This window comes from Amphiura filiformis, chromosome 3 (genome assembly GCF_039555335.1).
Source record: "Amphiura filiformis chromosome 3, Afil_fr2py, whole genome shotgun sequence".
Taxonomy (NCBI): domain Eukaryota; kingdom Metazoa; phylum Echinodermata; class Ophiuroidea; order Amphilepidida; family Amphiuridae; genus Amphiura; species Amphiura filiformis.
Window position 1 is genome coordinate 65,128,750 of NC_092630.1, and position 17,166 is coordinate 65,145,915.

General features: G+C 36.3%; 1 protein-coding gene across 1 annotated transcript; it reads left to right on the forward strand.

Moving 5' to 3' along the window:
- The first annotated feature begins 843 nt into the window (after positions 1 to 843).
- Positions 844 to 17,106, forward strand: LOC140147429 (exonuclease mut-7 homolog). Its single transcript, XM_072169206.1, has 12 exons — positions 844 to 1,170; positions 1,768 to 1,941; positions 3,408 to 3,601; positions 5,233 to 5,398; positions 6,216 to 6,427; positions 7,602 to 7,770; positions 9,255 to 9,319; positions 9,924 to 10,060; positions 11,614 to 11,723; positions 15,391 to 15,574; positions 16,289 to 16,491; positions 16,924 to 17,106. The coding sequence occupies exons 1-12, from the start codon at positions 865 to 867 to the stop codon at positions 17,104 to 17,106; spliced, it is 2,103 nt and encodes a 700-aa protein (XP_072025307.1). The 5' UTR covers positions 844 to 864.
- The last annotated feature ends 60 nt before the right edge of the window (positions 17,107 to 17,166 follow it).

A 17,166-nucleotide genomic window follows, 5' to 3' on the forward strand; every position in this document is an offset into this window, starting at 1 on the left:
CTCGTGGTTCGAGAACCGCCTTGTTTTTGGTGTTTTGGGAAAAAAAATCCATATCTTCAATACGAAAGGTCAAAATTTTCAATTGATCGTCGCCTTTTCATCCCACCTACATACACTTCAAGTATAAATCATCAGATTTATAAAGTTTACTTCAAGTACTGTTAAATATCAAAAATATCAATTTTTAATGATTTGCCATAAAATGTGTATTACATAGAAAATTACAAAAAATCAAAATTATTTGATATCAGAAGGCCATTCTTCGTATTCAGAATGCAATTCGATATGTCTGATGTGCTCTAATGTCCCACAATAAATACTGTCCAAACGTTCATACCCCAGCCCTTAAGGGGTACTACACCCAGTTCCAGTGTAGTAGTTTTAGTCCTTGCCCCTATAATATACATATCTTACATATCTTACTTGTCACCAATGCGCTATAATTTTTGAGAAAATGCAAAAATAGGCACAAAATTGGGCAGGGGTGTAGTACCCTTAAACATTCAATTTCTTAACATCTCCACATTTTGTCTTTCTTCAAAAACACTTCAATTTTAAAAGTATGTCATTTTGCTTTCCTGAAAATAGTAAGTCCAGATGAACCAATTTAATATCCATTTTATTATGTTTATCTACCTGGATGACTGAGCATATTCACAAATTTATTTGACATGTCCAGGTTAATGGATAATGGAACAAAAGAAGAGGGCTAGATATATATTTAAAGATAGCAGACTGGGCTTCTGACTTGCTTTTCCTCTTCTACACAAAAATCAACACCACAATTAAGGTCTGTGGAAGGTTTAATTTTTTTTTTAATTTGTAATATATATGTTATAGGCATCTCAAGAATCATATGAGGACATGGCTGGAGCTTCTTCACCAGCTGGTTCTGTGTACATGCACCCAACACATGGAGGACCCAACTCTCCTCAGCAATGCCTATTCAACCTTGAGACCTGCTGGATAAACAAAGACATTGCAGCTTTGAATCACACACTTGATCAAGTATTTTACACATCTGATCCACGCTCACTGCATGGCTTCATATTGCAAATATTGGAAGGGAGTCATGATATGCACAGGAAAAAACCAGATTCAATGGCCTTAGTGGTCCTGAAACAGTTCGAGCATTGGTGTAATACACATCCACACATAATGACCCAACAGGTAAGCCTTAACTGCTGAAGTCAACATACCGGTAGGGCCTACTTTCTTTTTCTTGTCTGTTAAATCTTTTCAAATGAATTTGGTTCATTTTTTTCAAAACTGTTTGTTTGGTTGGCATATCAGCGGTATATTGTAAATTTGCACATTACCTGCAAAGTGAATATATATAGAATGACAAACAATATGTTTCTGTAACCATAGGCGTAGATCCAGGGGGTTTATCCCCCTAATATTTTGTCAGGGGATGGTCCACACAATCATCCCCCCAATGATGATGCCTGATAATGGGTTTCTGACCTAATTAACCTCATTTGCCCATTTTAGCCCCAAATATGCAAATTTTCGCGCGCTTGTCACACATTTGTTCCACTTTTACACCATATTTCATCAGTTAGCTTCAAAATAGCAAAAATTTTCGCGCACATTTGTACCATTTGTACCATAAACTTATTCTGTCACCAAAAGGTGCTGCATAGACTATACTTTAAGTTTAAGATTTTTTTTTCCAACTCCATCCACCCCAATGTAAAAAAGAAATCTACGCCACTGTCTGTAACCATTTTGTAAATTAAATTTTTATATATTTTTTCTAACTAGGTTATATCAACGGCTCTCACTGAAGATATGAAGCATGAGGCTTTCAGCATTTCAACCAATGCACACGCCAATATCTTTGACCTTCTATGCAGGTTATATCGTCTAGATAAATCCGGAAATGAGTTTTTAGTGCCATATGTGAAAAGTCTTTTGGACAAAAATCAATACAAAGAGGTGAGTGGCAATGAAGGGGATTTACATGCAATGGGGATTTCTAATCACCAAGGGGCCAATAAAAATAAAAATGTGCTAGGTGAGTTGAATAAGCAGTACTTGCTTTGAATTTGATATATTTGGTTCACTCACCAGGGGGCGAGTTTCCTTTAGAAAAGTAAGGGTGTACATTGTATCTAGTATGACTTTCTTGCAATAAACTGAATGAAGAAATATTATCTTATCAAATAGAAATGTCAGTGTATGCAAAATATTAGAATAAATTAATTGCTTTCTAAAGATTGCACAAAAAGTCAGTTGTTATAAATACGCCTATACCTTCAGAACGGAACTAATAATTGTATTCACAATATTTCAACATTCGTCCGATTTCATTCAATATTCACATCACAGCAGTGGTTCGAAGACAGATATAAAAGTTGCAGCTATTTGTATTGATTTGAAGTTAGCGCGAAGATAATTGTGGGGTTTACGTGCCACAATGCTTGCGTAATAACCATTGATGGCTGTACCCTGCAACTTTTAAATTCAGGTACTTTTCTTCAAAAGCACCACTGAGTAGTTAATATTGAACAACATTAGGTATAAAAATGCTCGTAAATAAATCATCCTTCTCCCTATGTTGAAATATTACAAGTGAAAAGAATGATTAGTTCTGAAGATATAGACATACTTATAACAGCTGTGTTACTTTTTGTGCATATTTTATATCATTTTCAACTAGCCTGAATGACAACACACTTATTTAGCATTGAGTGAGTGTGGAGTTGTGTGGGGGTGTGTGTGTAGGGGTGTATGTGCACACTTGTTTTGCCTATTTTGCGTATCCAACCAGAGTCATGTTTGATAACCAAATTAATATGGGATAAACAGTCAAACAGGGTATCCCCAGTTCCATATGCTTTAATACTATGCAACACTTATAATTAAATGTGTATACAATTACAAAGCAGATCCCCACCAGTGCTCAGCCAGACAAAAGGGTCATATACTGGCCCAGTGCTTGACCAGGGATGAGAGTACTTACGTGTTGCCCAGTGCTGTCACTCCTTTTTATTACGGCTTGATGTGGCTCATCGCAAAGCGCCTACTCATGTGCAAAGCACAAAACGCCTAATCATATGCAAAGCACCTACTCATACCGTCTTTTCATCTGGTCTATTCCCCACCACACTGCCATTATGTTGCCCAGCTCTTGGCCACATCAGCAAAGTTCCCTGTGATCTCTCCCCAGTTGACCTGTAAAGAGTCTCATTTTTGTGTGAGCTTTGTGAAATTTTGGATGTCAATTTTGCATGTCATTACACACATACCCAATTGGGCAAAACCATCAGCGACTGCGGATGTCTCCAGTATAATTGTATCATGTTTGTAAACAGAAGTACAGCAATAAGATGGGCTTATCTAATTCACACTCTTCTTTTTAAAGAGGCATTAAATTATTTTAAATAACTATATTATTCCAGGCTGCGCAATATGCTACCAAGTTACAGCTGCAGAATTACTTCACTTTGGAAGAGATATGTTTGCCATTATTACTCCAAGATAAAATCAATCTGGCAGAAAATTATGTGAAAGGCAATGAGACAATGCAAATAGGTCTAGTACAATCGCTGGACCAATACTGCTACAAGGGATTTGATGCAGGACAATTTCTGAGGTGAGTGACTTAATGTTTTGAAAATGACACAAACAAAATCCCTTGGTTCCAACTTTGATTTTTGAATGAAATAATTGAACAGACTAATTGTTTTTTTCAATGCATATGTGTGCATATGTGAGATTTTACCTCCTGTGTCACTTTGAATGTTACTTATAATTATAAAATCTGGCCTTGTTACACTCAGAAAATTATTTTTGCAACTTCATAATTTGTTTTGAGGTGAAAAACACTGATCTATAAATCACCTTTTTAGTGTTTGCCATTTTTGCCTTCAAAAACAGTTCTTGCCAAGCGGTTAAAACCGCCATTAAAACCGGGAATCTACCTCAGACATGTCAGATAAAAAGTTACACTTTTGGAGTACAATTATCCAAGAAGGTCTAAATTAAAAAACAAATTTCTTAGGAACACTCAACTTTAGAAGTGACGGGTATGTGCCTCGGCAAAATTGGGAAATTGTCTATCCGATGACGTGACAATGTGTTTTTCAAAAATTGTGTACCCAATGACCCTTTTTTTTTTCAAAATGTTGTACCAAATGACCACCTTTAGATTTTTTTATAACATTCCCATTTTTTTAAACAATATAAGGCCCCTACTTCACGACTCCGGTAGGCACATACCTGTCACTTTTAAGATATCAACCTCCCCAGAATAATTACAAAGATACCACTTTTTCATGTAAACTGTTGAAAATAACCCACCCACAAAAGCATATTTTTCTTTTCTTGGATAATTCAAATGAACTTCATGTACACTACATGTAATAAACTGTTGTGATATTTAGCCAAACTATAGATAGTGAGAAACAAAAAATTAATTTCTTTTGCCCATCAGTAAAATGACCAAATAGAATCAATCAAGAAGAAATATTTATAATATAAAATGAAGACATACAAAATTACTTGAAATTCAATTTATATACATGGCACAAAGAAGTATAGAGTGAGAGAAAACATGGCCTAAGTGAGGACATGGCCCTAGTGGGCAATGACTTAAGTGGGACAAGGCCCTAGTGGGACATGGCCCCCCTAGTGGGACATGGACCTAGTGGGACATGGCCCTAGTGGGACATGGACCTAGTGGGACATGGCCCTAGTGGGACATGGACCTAGTGGGACATGGCCCTAGTGGGACATGGACCTAGTGGGACATGGCTCTAGTGGGACATGGCCCTAGTGAGACATGGCCTAAGTGGGACATGGCCTAAGTGGGACATGGCCCTAGTGGGAATGACCTAAGTGGGAAATGGCCTAAGTGGGACATGGACTAAGTGGCACATGGCCTAACTGGGACTGGACCAAGTGAGATTTGGACCAAATGGGAGTGGCCTAAGTGCGATTGGACCAAATGGGATTGGACTAAGTGGGAATTGCCCAAAAACAAAGGTGCATAGCCCGGGGGCACTCTGTATTGACAAAGGGGTAGCATCCGTAATCAAAAAAGCATATACATAATTAGGGTCTTTTCTCACGATCGGACATGTTACGCGTGTTAAGTGAATAGGGTATAAAAACCATGAAAATAAAAAGTGTATTTTCTATGCAAGAAAATGTCCCGAAAAATGTACAATTGAGTTAAAAGACAGGGAAGTGTATGTTATTGTATTTTTTTTTTTCATTTCTCAGTGAACTTAAAATTCCAAATGCTCGCAAAGACAAGTTACGTCCACAGAATCTAAGCAAACTTATCATGAGATTGGTGAAGCTGTTCAAACTTGACCCAGAAGTTTGTCCAAACACGTGCCATACCAAAGACTACGGTGCCATGAAGTTCCTACTGTATAAGAAATATGTTGAATGTTCTTTGGAACCACAGTGCCAAACAATCAGGTAATCTATCATTATAGAATTATTAGAATCACAATGCTACCTTCATTATAAGCATAAAGTTAGGATTAGCTGTTTATTGCTTTAGTGCCAACATTGTGTTGTATAAGAGGTGGGTTTTTGCAAACTTACACATAGTCATTTAATTCCCCATTCAAAGCAAGGATGTGTGAAAGAAATATGCATACAAACTGAGGGAATATGACAAAGCAAGGATTTCATTTCTACAGTATTAGATGGGCATACCTCAATTGTTATGGGGTGTATACATGAAGAAAAACATTTAAGCTTTCCTTGCTTTATATGGGGGTAGTTTGTGTGCCTTGGTATGTGTGTACAGAACTTTTTGTGTGTCTGTGATGGGGGGGTGTACGCGTGTGGGGAGAGGGTGTGTGTGAGTAAAGTGTGTGGGACACCATCACTTTCAATGGGCTTCCACGTAGGGGTGCATACATGTGTGCATTTTAAAAATTCAGACAAGAAAAGTGTGAGACTCATTACACTGGAATAAAAGGATGTATTTATTTAAAGCATGGAAGTTTACTTCCCAAAGAAGTAATATAAATTACATGAGACCAACAATATCAAAGGGATGCTTGCTTGTGTTGGCAATACAAAGATTTCCTTTTGTTTCATTTAATCTTAATAAGACAACATTTTTTGCAGACTTTGCATGTTGTATTAGCACATGTATCATATGATATGACTGTATAATTGTTTAAAAATATCAAAATTTAAATTTTATAATCCTTCTTCATTTTCAAATTAATTGTTTACAGCAGAAACAGAAATCAATTGAAGGTGACAATTGGGATGAGCTTATGGTGAATACGATACGTAACAACATAGACCTACAAGAAGAGCTGGTAGTACAATTGATGTGTTACAATGACCTACCAGCAGCAGCAGAATGGTCGCAACGTTTTGATATTCCTGTACAGAAACTACCAGCTGCAGTTATTAGTGAGAGGGAGAGACTACAAGAGGAAGCCAGGTGTGGTAATTATATGGACATACATTGATAACATGTGGCTTGGTTCAAAACACTATTATGAGGGCTATTTTGGACAGATTCTACAAAAAATAGCCCTCATGTTATTAGAAGTGTGTTTATTAAAGGGGATGTTTAAAATAAAAAACGGTACATATTTTGTATGGTGAATGCTTGCCATAATGTTTTGAGATGAACCAAAAAAATGTGTATCAAGTGAAATGTGATGATAGCGAGACACTTACAGCCATATCTCATATCACAAAATAAATTATACCAACATTGGAATTGTTTTGCATGACCATGCAGAGCTCAAAATACTTTTTGGATTAAAGGAGTATTTCATGATCCTTGAATCATTTTTTATGACATTTTCAGGAGATATCCACAAAAAAAGCTTATTCCCAAAATGTCAATTGATTCTGGTTCTGCGTTTGCGAGTTATGCATGATTATGTGTATATGTTGTAACACTGATTTGCAACGTCCAAACAATAGATGTATTCTGTAAGAGAAATTGTTCACTCAATTTGATCCTATAGATTCTACATGCATGCATAATACTGTAATGTATGTCAAATTAATAAAATTGGCATAGTCAAAGGGCAAAATTTTGTTCAATTTGTTGGTAACATAATAGTTAGGGTTATAAAAATGCTGTGATGCTTACATGAAAGTGAGACCAAATGTTTTTTCGGTCAAGAAAATGGTGATGTCAGAAAGTTACACAGAAGTGGAGCTATGCTATGTGCCAGGATTCTTTTATTCAATAAATGAAATAATTGTGTAAGGGAGGAAGTAATACACTCTTTTTGTTAAAGAATCTTACTTTTAATGTATAATTAATTACAGTATGGCAGTAAGGTATGCGATGGTACAGGACGATAGTGTATCACATTATATGTAAACCATTGTTTAATACCATTTAATAAAGGTATGGTCAAATGATGATGTTGTCTAACTAACCAACCAAATCATCATATATTGTTAGATTTATTTCCAAATGGACATATTATGCGATCTTATTTAAAACTTCACCTTTCTGTCATAATACAGACTTGTAACGGTATAAATGTACAACTAAACTGTTAACCAAGGTTTAACGGAAGATATGTTTAAAAAAATTCAAAATCTGTTCTTATCTCATCCTTTATTTCTGATTTTTGTATTATATGTAGTAATAAACCTGTGGAAGATGAGACAGATGATTGGGATGATGAATTGTTTACTGATGCAGACATGACCTACCCATCTGAAGAGTACTATAGGCTGTCTCTACCAATGGACAAAGTACATATGATTAGTACATATGATGATCTACACATGTGTCAGGACAGTATTGTGAAGGTATGAATGCAATTCTTTGCATATATATGAAGAACATAATAACATGTAGCCTATGTGACATGATCAAGGGGAATGAGTCATATGTCTACCCTGGTCAAAAATGAGTTCTACACATGATTCAATTTATCAATCAAAAAATCAAAAGAATTTTAACACTTTTTTGCTAATATCTCAAAAATCAATATTAGCGACATCCAACTCGTTCCCTTTGATCATGTCACATATAGATTTCTAGTGAAATATGTTCTACTTTATATTGCAGTGTTGAATCTTTGTGCGCCATAAAAATAACACAGTAACTTGCATCATAATTTGTTATTTGCTGACGTATAATAGAGGTTTGAAATCAAAACAGCAAGTTATTGTATTGAACACTTATCTTTTTATGCCTCCACCGCGAGGCATACTGTTTTTGCAATGTCCGAGCTTCCGTGCTTTCGTCCGTCCGGATGCTGTATCTCGGGCATGGATGGGCGGATTGACTTCAGATTTTCAGGATAGGTGGGTCATGGTAAAAAACTCGGGATACTTTTTTTTGGGTGGGGTTCAAGGTCATATACTGAGGTCAAAGGTCATTTGAGGTCAAATTACAAAAACTGTCATATGGGCATGAAACTTGGTGGGTACAGTCAACAATTAGAGCAAAATTTCTGGAAGGTCATTTTGGGGTCATCCGGGGTCACCAAGGGGTCATCTGAGGTCAAATTAATAAAATTGGTCGTATGGGCTTGAAACTTGGTGGGTACAGACAACATTTAGAGCCAAAATTTTGGAAGGTCATTTCAGGATCTTCCGGGGTAACCAAGGGGTCATTGCAAGGTCATTTTGGGGTCATCCTGGTGGAGGCATCCCATTTGACGCCTTGCGTCGAAAACCGCGACGTTTCTAGTTTATCAATAATATGATACAAGTTATCAATGCTAATAATGGCAAACTAGTCAACAAACATTGGAGCAAAGGGTTTTCATGTGCACAAAACAAGACTGGTATCCTGTGTCATGTATAATGAAATACCGTATCTGCTGTATTAATCTCCCTATCAATTTTCAACCAAAAATAGATCAATGCTGATATTTCCATGCTATCTTGTGCAACTAAGCTTACCATACATGGTCTACACACGATCGGTAATTGCCGTGATATGTTCATAGTTCCGTCATATTGGCTTACCTACCTAACACATTTTTCTGGTATTATCATTGAAAAAAGGACCTCTATTCGACGCCCCCTAATTCGAAAATGTCACGCGCCCCTGGGCATTTAAATACAGTACATGAAATAACTTACCCCATATGTTAATTTGCGTAGAAAATACTATACAATTTTATAACACTTGGACTGAAATGGGTAGCATATTTATAAACAATCTTCAGATGCTAATTACAATGTTAAGTTCCATCATATCTCCCACCTGCCCAATATTGAAAGAATATGACTTGGTGATCATAAGTTTATATTATCCAGTTGTTTTCTGTCGTTTTCAGTGTGGTATAACAGTTGGTATTGATATGGAATGGAGACCTACATTTACACCCACGCAAGTGTCAAGGTTAGTTAGTTAGTTAGTTAGTTATCTTATATTCTTTAAATTATTCTCTAAAATGATTAGCAAAGTTTAAAGCATAAGTTAACATAAATTGGGCATACAAACCTCATTGGAACCAAGTAGTCTCCATAAAGACAACTGAACTTGGTAATAGAGTTGTACCTTTAGATACCTTTATTGAACCTGAGTAACCAATATTCAGCTTTGTGTTTCCTATCTAGCACATCTGTCTGGCACAAAGAGATTCAAATCTTAAACAACAATTTTTCTTAAGCATCATTTGCCTTTACTTTAATCAACAATAACATACTGCTGTTTGGTTTAAAACCTAAAATAGCATAGTACTTTATCAATGGAAAGATTTTCACAAAAAGATTTAACTTATCTAATCCAACTATAAAGTATCACCAATCACAGTGCAACATCATCTACTTTGGGACAGTGTTTAAAAGAGACAAGGTATATTATTATGCCCATTTATTTAATCAGCCAATGAGAAACTCTTCTGAGTGTGTAAGTAAGCATTATTTGGTCACCCAATCAAACTTCAGCTAGAGCAGAATCTAGAATCTTCAGTGAGCTGATAACGGTTATATATTATTGACAGAGTTATGTTGGTCCAACTAGCTACATATGATAACATCTACTTGCTAGATATGATAGCTTTGCATGATGCAGGACAACCGGAGGTAATCAAGGCATTTTTCACTGCACTTTTTTGTGGTAAAGAAGTTCTCAAGCTTGGTGAGTATTTTAATAGATTATTTCATAGTTTAAAATTAGCCATGATGTAATGCATCTTAAAATGAATATGGCTTATGATTGATCGCCCAGATGATTTAAATTATGCAGGCACATGTCATACCACTAACTACAGTGTACACAACTATCTGTGGAATTTGTGGCACTTTGTGTTGGCGCCAATGTTTAACGCTCACTTGGTGCATGGATGTTCAGTCTTGTACTCCCATGCTTGGTGCTTATGTAAAACACATTTATGGCAAGTATGAATGACAATGTGTGTTAGGGACAAAGTCCCGCAGCAAAGTCCTGCTCAAAATCCAAAGTATATAGTTGATTTATTTATTCCAGGTTTCGCGATCAATAAACAGTTTGATCCCCAAATCAGAAATGTTCAGTTAGTCCTCATAATTATACCAAGATGTTGCATTCAGGGTCCGCATTAAACAATTTCATTTGTGTAGCAAAAATGCTCGCCAAATTTGGGAGCGAATGGTACAAAATTGCTACACATTCCAAAATTGTGTAGCAAATGATGAAAATTGTGTAGCTTTTGCTACTGCTACGCACTTATTGCAGACACTGGTTGCATTCAATAACATATGTATACTTTACTTTTACTGTCACTAATTATGTGAGCCTTTTTTATGACCATTTATTGAATACTCATGATAAACTGAACATGTTGATCATGATTAATATTCTATTATTTTTTTTTTTTTTTTATGACATAGTCTATGGTTTATGTTTTACGACATACTATTAAGCATCATTCAGGGTGGCAACCATGTATATTATTATAATTTGCTCATCTTATAATTGACAAAAAGGGAGTCGCGTAACATCGTATATTGATATCAAATGGCATGCACACGCACAAATGGGCGCAGCACTTATGCTAGTTATGCAACTTTTAAAAATTTACTAAAGCCAAACTTTGGGCTTTATTAATAAAAAACAAATAATCTTTGCCAATTATAAGTTGAACAAACTATACTTACTATAGGTACTATTTCAACAAACCACCTCCTTTGCGATACACTAGTTAAGTTTGGGTTCAATGACTGGTTTGATAATTGATATGTGGTTTGATGAAGAAGTTCTTGGAATGAAACATCAATCTTGTGCGAAAAATCCATACACCTACTATGGAAGACATGACCTTAATGTGAATAACTAATGGGGATACCTGAATGGCCAACTCGATTTAAATTTGACACCACATGTGTAGGAAATTTATGTCTCCTATGGGGATGTCCATGGGGATGAATGGATTTCATTAGGTAGACTCAAAATAACAAAACTGTGTTGTGTATTAGTCCATTTCTCCAACACACTGGCATGTGTCACTCATGTATTTTTATGCCGCCACTGTGAGGCATACTGTTTTTGCAATGTCTGTGCTTCCATTCCATCTGTCCCTTCGTATCTAGGGAATGGATAGGCGAATTGACTTCATATTTTCAGGATGGGTGGATCATGGTCAGAAACTCAGGCTGCTCTTTATTGTTCTCAGTGTGAGTCTCTCATCTCATGTTGTTCCTTGATATTTGCAGGTTTTGGTATCAAGACAGATCTTCAGATGTTACACAAATCTTATCCATATCTGAGAGAATGTGTGAGTCAACTAAGAAGAATGGTGGACTTGCACACTCTGAGTCGTCAGGTGAGATGTAAACATATACATAAGATAAGATCTATAATGTAAAATATGAATACCTCGGCAGAGGAAGTACTAGTAGCATGGACAAAAAGAGGGGAATGTTCACTCACTTTTATCTCCCCTGTCGAGCAAATGCCAGATATTCACAGGAATTATAATAATACAGAGATTCTTGTAAGTGTATTAAACCAAGAGGCCTCAATGTCCTTTACAAAATAGAAAAATGTACAGAGAGCAATCATAAAAATGATCTTAAACCTGTATGGGTGACCTGATCAACAGCCTTACCCCACTTTTTCCTATCAAGATGGAGATTTTGGCATCAGAAAAAGACTAACATTTTTCTCATAGTCCCGGTGAAATTTTAGGCCTACAATATATTCCGTTTTAGATGTTATGAACCAAAAACTGATAGCCTCATCGCCAATGGTATACCGTTCTATGGGCTTTGTGAAAATATGTTTGTACTTCAAATGTCAAAATAGCTAGTACAATTTACCTCAAAACTTGGGAATTGGATTATTTTGGTACAGGCCTCAATGTGAGATACAAAACAAAATACAACAAAATCTAACCACCTAACTTGAAACTACAACATAACTACAACATGCACATTAAAACAATGAATACATGGATATTATCAGATGACTTTTGGGATAAATTTGAAGGAGACAATAGATTTGGCACAATGCTAAATAGTTCCATATTAAAACTAGGTGCAGTAACCGTAAAAGCATGATGACCATATGAAGTTATAGTTCACAAATTAATGTAGTCCAAAATAAAAAAATATATAAATTATAGTTCACATATTTCACTAGAAATATTCCACAAATGAGTCTGGTGATTGACTATTGAGATTATGTGAGAAAGATAATCTTGTAGATAATGTGATTTTGTGTTTACAGTGGAAATATGTTCAAATTTCTTTGTTTTGGTGATTAGATATGAGGCCGAGTTTTAGAAGCACTGTTATTTGTCAATTTTATTGGTAAACCATAAAGCATAGAATTTCAGTTGCCAAAGCAAGCATTAAGTGATGATGCTGGGACATAATTAATTGCCAGTTGGTGAATCGTCTGTTTTTCCAGTTTTAGCTATTTAACTAAAACAAGGACCGTCGGTAACTGAGCGGTCGCTGCAGGACAAGGAATTCAATTTTGCAGTTATGGTGTCTTTGAAGCAGGTTTAAGTTTGACCCCTATTTTGACCTGTAATCCCTCTGTGAGCTTAACCTTTGAGGGCGCGCATCTTAAAATAATGCCAGAAAGGGTATTTCCATCCACACCAAAAAAAAAAATCCAAATTTGAAACATTGTGTTCGGAAACCAATTTCGGACACTTTTGATGTCCAAACGATTTTCGGGAAAAAAAGCGTCTTGACATCGAAAGTGTTCGAAACCGATTTCGGACACTTTTGATGTCCAAACGATTTTCGGGAAAAAGCGTCTTGACATCGAAAGTGTTCGAAACCGATTTTGGACACTTTTGATGTCCAAACGATTTTCGGAAAAAGCGTCTTGACATCGAAAGTGTTCGAAACCGATTCGGACACTTTTGATGTCCAAACGATTTTCTGGAAAAAGCGTCTTGACATCGCAAGTGTTCGGAAGCGATTTGGACACTTTTGATGTCCACACGATTTTCAGGAAAAAAGCGCTTTGACATCAAAAGTTTTAAATCCCCTAATTTCCTTAATTCTTGTCAATTTCCCTTAATTCACCTGAATTTCCCTTAATTCTCTTCCAATTTCCCTTTCCTCAATTTTCCCTTAATTCCCCTCAATTTTCCCCAATTCCCCTCAATTTCCCTTAATTGCCCACAATTTCAATTATTCACCTGAATTTCCCTGAATATCCCTCAATTTCTCCAAAATTGCCCTAAATTTCCCCCATTCCCCCAAATTTCCCTTAATTCTTGTCAATTTCCCTTAATTGCCCACAATTTCAATTTATTCACCTGAATTTCCCTTGATTTTCCCAAAATTGCCCTTAATTTCCCCCTTCCCCTCAATTTCCCCAAATTTCCCTTAATTCTTGTCAATTTCCCTTCACCTGAATTACCCTCAAATTCCCTTAATTCTCTTCAATTTCCCTTAACTTCCCTCAATGTTCCCAATTTTCCCTCAATTTCCCCCCATTTTCCCAAATTTCCCTTAACTTCCCTCTATTTTCCCAAATTTCCCTTAATTCTTGTCAATTTCCCTTAATTCACCTGAATTTCCTTAATTCTCTTCAATTTTCCCTTAATTCCCCTCAATTTTCCCCAATTCCCTTAATTGCCCACAATTTCAATTAATTCACCTGAATTTCCTTAATTTCCTCAAAATTGCCCTTAATATCCCCATTCCCTCAATTTCCCTCATTTTCCCCACTTTTCCCTTAATTGCCCTATAGGCCTCTCCCTCACCAAGTACCATAGCCATGCGACAAGCGATGTTGATGCAAATAATGCCAGAAGAGTATTTGCATCCAGAAAATCTAAATTTCTAAAATGCAGAAAATTGTTGAAAATCATGTAATGCCCCTTTAATGACCTAATTAGCATATTTCTGGACGAAACTCTTTTCCAGTATGGGGCGGTATAGGCCCTCCCCTCACCAAGTACCATAGCCATGCGACAAATGATGTTGACGTAACAGCATTTTTTTAGCGTTTTACTAAATTGTTGAAAATCGTGTAATGCACCTTTAATGACCTAATTAGCATATTTCGGGACAAAACTCTTTTCCAGTATGGGGCGGTATAGGCCCTCCCCTCACCAAGTACCATAGCCATGCGACAAATGATGTTGACGTAACAGCATTTTTTAGCGTTTTTACTAAATTGTTGAAAATCGTGTAATGCACCTTTAATGACCTAATTAGCATATTTCGGGACAAAACTCTTTTCCAGTATGGGGCCGGTATAGGCCCTCCCCCTCACCAAGTACCATAGCCATGCGACAAACGATGTTGACGTAACAGCATTTTTAGCGTTTCTTACAAACGGACGGACGGACTAACGGAGAGACATGGTGACTTATAGAGCTGCTACCCGCAGCTCAGCTAACAATGATGTGTACCTCTTAATATTTATACATTGGTCTGATAGGAAATGAGTCAAGAAAGCCAATGATCCACAAGGTCTTGCTGTTCTTGAGTTAAGGGTGATAATATACAAAAGAAAAGTTTTGGATAATTACCCTCCCGTGAAAAATCATGCACATGAGGCAATCAAAAATGCAAGCCTTAGAATTAGAATCTGCTTTATAGAACTCATACCATTCCTCTTGTATGTCAGCTGTATTTGTCTCAATATTTAAGTGTAAACACACTATAGTTTGATCAGCTTGTAATAGGCGGGAAATATTAAGCTTTTACCACTATGTTGAAAAGTAAACCCACGTTTAATAAGAGTGCTATTAGTTGACCTGTCTGGTACATATTTTGTGTGTTAAAGAAAGTATATTGAATTAATAATTTGTGATGCTTGTGGCGAGATGTCACAAGAAAATTCTCAACAAAAAAAATTTTGATATTAATCTGCGATGTTAAAAGGCCAGCCGCTTACGAGCTGATCAAAATCCGACCTACAAACTGTACTGTATTTCAAAATCTTTGTATATACAATTTTGCCTAATGTGTAGATGTATTACTAAAACATTTAAATTTTTACTTTCTCTTGACAAGATTGTGTATGCTCTACCCGACATAATGGGTGAAAAGGCTCCTGCTAGTGAAGCTGAATCTGTTGCAGCAGAGAAAGGTCTAAGAGAATTGGTGCATCAGTGTTTAGGGAAACCACTTGACAAGAAAGAGCAGTTGTCAGATTGGGAAAGACGACCACTACGGCCAACACAGATACATTATTCTGGTAAGCAGGGGTAGCGCTAGAACAAGCGCTCCAGAGTCCACAGGGACCCCAGAACTTGCAGAAAATCTGAAAGTAGGGGGTCCGTAGTAGAGTTTGGCGAATCAGAGTTGCACAAATGCAGCATAAGTAGTATGTCTGTGGTAGCGCTAGATTTAAAAGCTGGGAGTCTACAAGAACCCATGGCCAACTGTATTTTGGTGAATCCGGGACCCCAAAATGCAGCCTGGTGTATACAAAAACAAAACATTTCTCTGTACAACTTTGCAAATTGACCCATATTCGTTTTTATGTTGGTCTTTAATAATAAATCTACTTGGTTTTGTTTTTAACTTTTTCACTTACATTAAAAAAAAAATAAACAGATGTCTAGTTTTTTTCTATATATATGGGGACAAACATTGGATTAGAAGACACAAGCTGCGGGTCAAAAGTGGGAACAAGGATCTGGTTTGGTTCAGGTTTGTTCAAATTTTTTGGCAGATGGAGCACCTCCCCAGCCTTCATCCGGTGTGAATAAAATCATGATTGAAATAAAAAGTTGTAAGATGTGATATATGATTGTGATTGAAAGCTGCATTCATGTTCACTATATTTCAAAATAACATACATGTTACAAATACCAAGATTTTTTTACAAAATTTCAGCTGACATTGGGGACATCTTAGTTGTGATTGTAACCATCTTTAGAATATTTATCTGTTGTTAATGTTGCAGCACTGGATGCTTACTGTTTACTTGAAGTCTATGACTTACTAAAAGAGAGAGTTAAAGCAGCAGAGTTAGAAATCAACATGGAACCATCACTATCATCAAAAGCACCAAATATTTGCAACCCGCCTAAATCTTCACGTTCAGCCAATCGTAAGGCAGAGAGAGAAAAGAAAAAGAACAACTCTGAATCCCCTAACTCATCCAAGGTAAGACATGTTCAAATCATTACCCAATTATGTTAACCATTAAAAAAAATGTTCATAACAATTAGCTTATTCTCTTGGTAGGCCTGTAAAAAACTTACATTCCTAGATCCGCATAGATAAAATATTTTCACTAATTTAATGACACAATTCTGCCAACAACACTTTTAAAACACATTTGGTGAGGTCATTGTCGATTACAGGCACCAAAGGTAAACATTTTGTCATTTCTCCCGTATGCTTTGATGGAGTTCTAGGACTTGGACACAACAAACCTTGGGTACAATGGCATGTGTGATGTCAAATGTTATTTAGGGTTCATTTGAAGTCATTTTACAAATATGTTCCTTTGCCTTTTCTGATCTTTTTAATTCAACAGGGACACATTTTATGCACTACATCATTTACTAATCTCTTTGTTGTCTCCTACCACAGGCATCCAGCAGTCCACCATTGAAACCAGGAAATGTTGCAGTTGTATGTGATAATATGCTGCAAGGTCTGGGCAGATATCTGAGAGCTTGTGGTATTGATGTCAAAATACTATCCAATGAAGATGACCATGATGTTGCTGCAAAGGTAAATTTCCTGTGCCATTCATTTGTCCGTTTTACATAATGGCGTATTATTAATTATGCACAAATCAATTGTTTCAGTACTCTTATTAAAACTATACAT

Bases quoted from the DNA above. Each gene is read 5' to 3' on its own strand.
- LOC140147429 (XM_072169206.1), top strand. From the start codon at position 865: ATGGCTGGAGCTTCTTCACCAGCTGGTTCTGTGTACATGCACCCAACA. The intron at 1,171-1,767 runs GTAAGCCTTAAC...TTTTCTAACTAG, and splicing joins CACACATAATGACCCAACAG to GTTATATCAACGGCTCTCAC. The intron at 10,061-11,613 runs GTGAGTATTTTA...TGATATTTGCAG, and splicing joins TAAAGAAGTTCTCAAGCTTG to GTTTTGGTATCAAGACAGAT.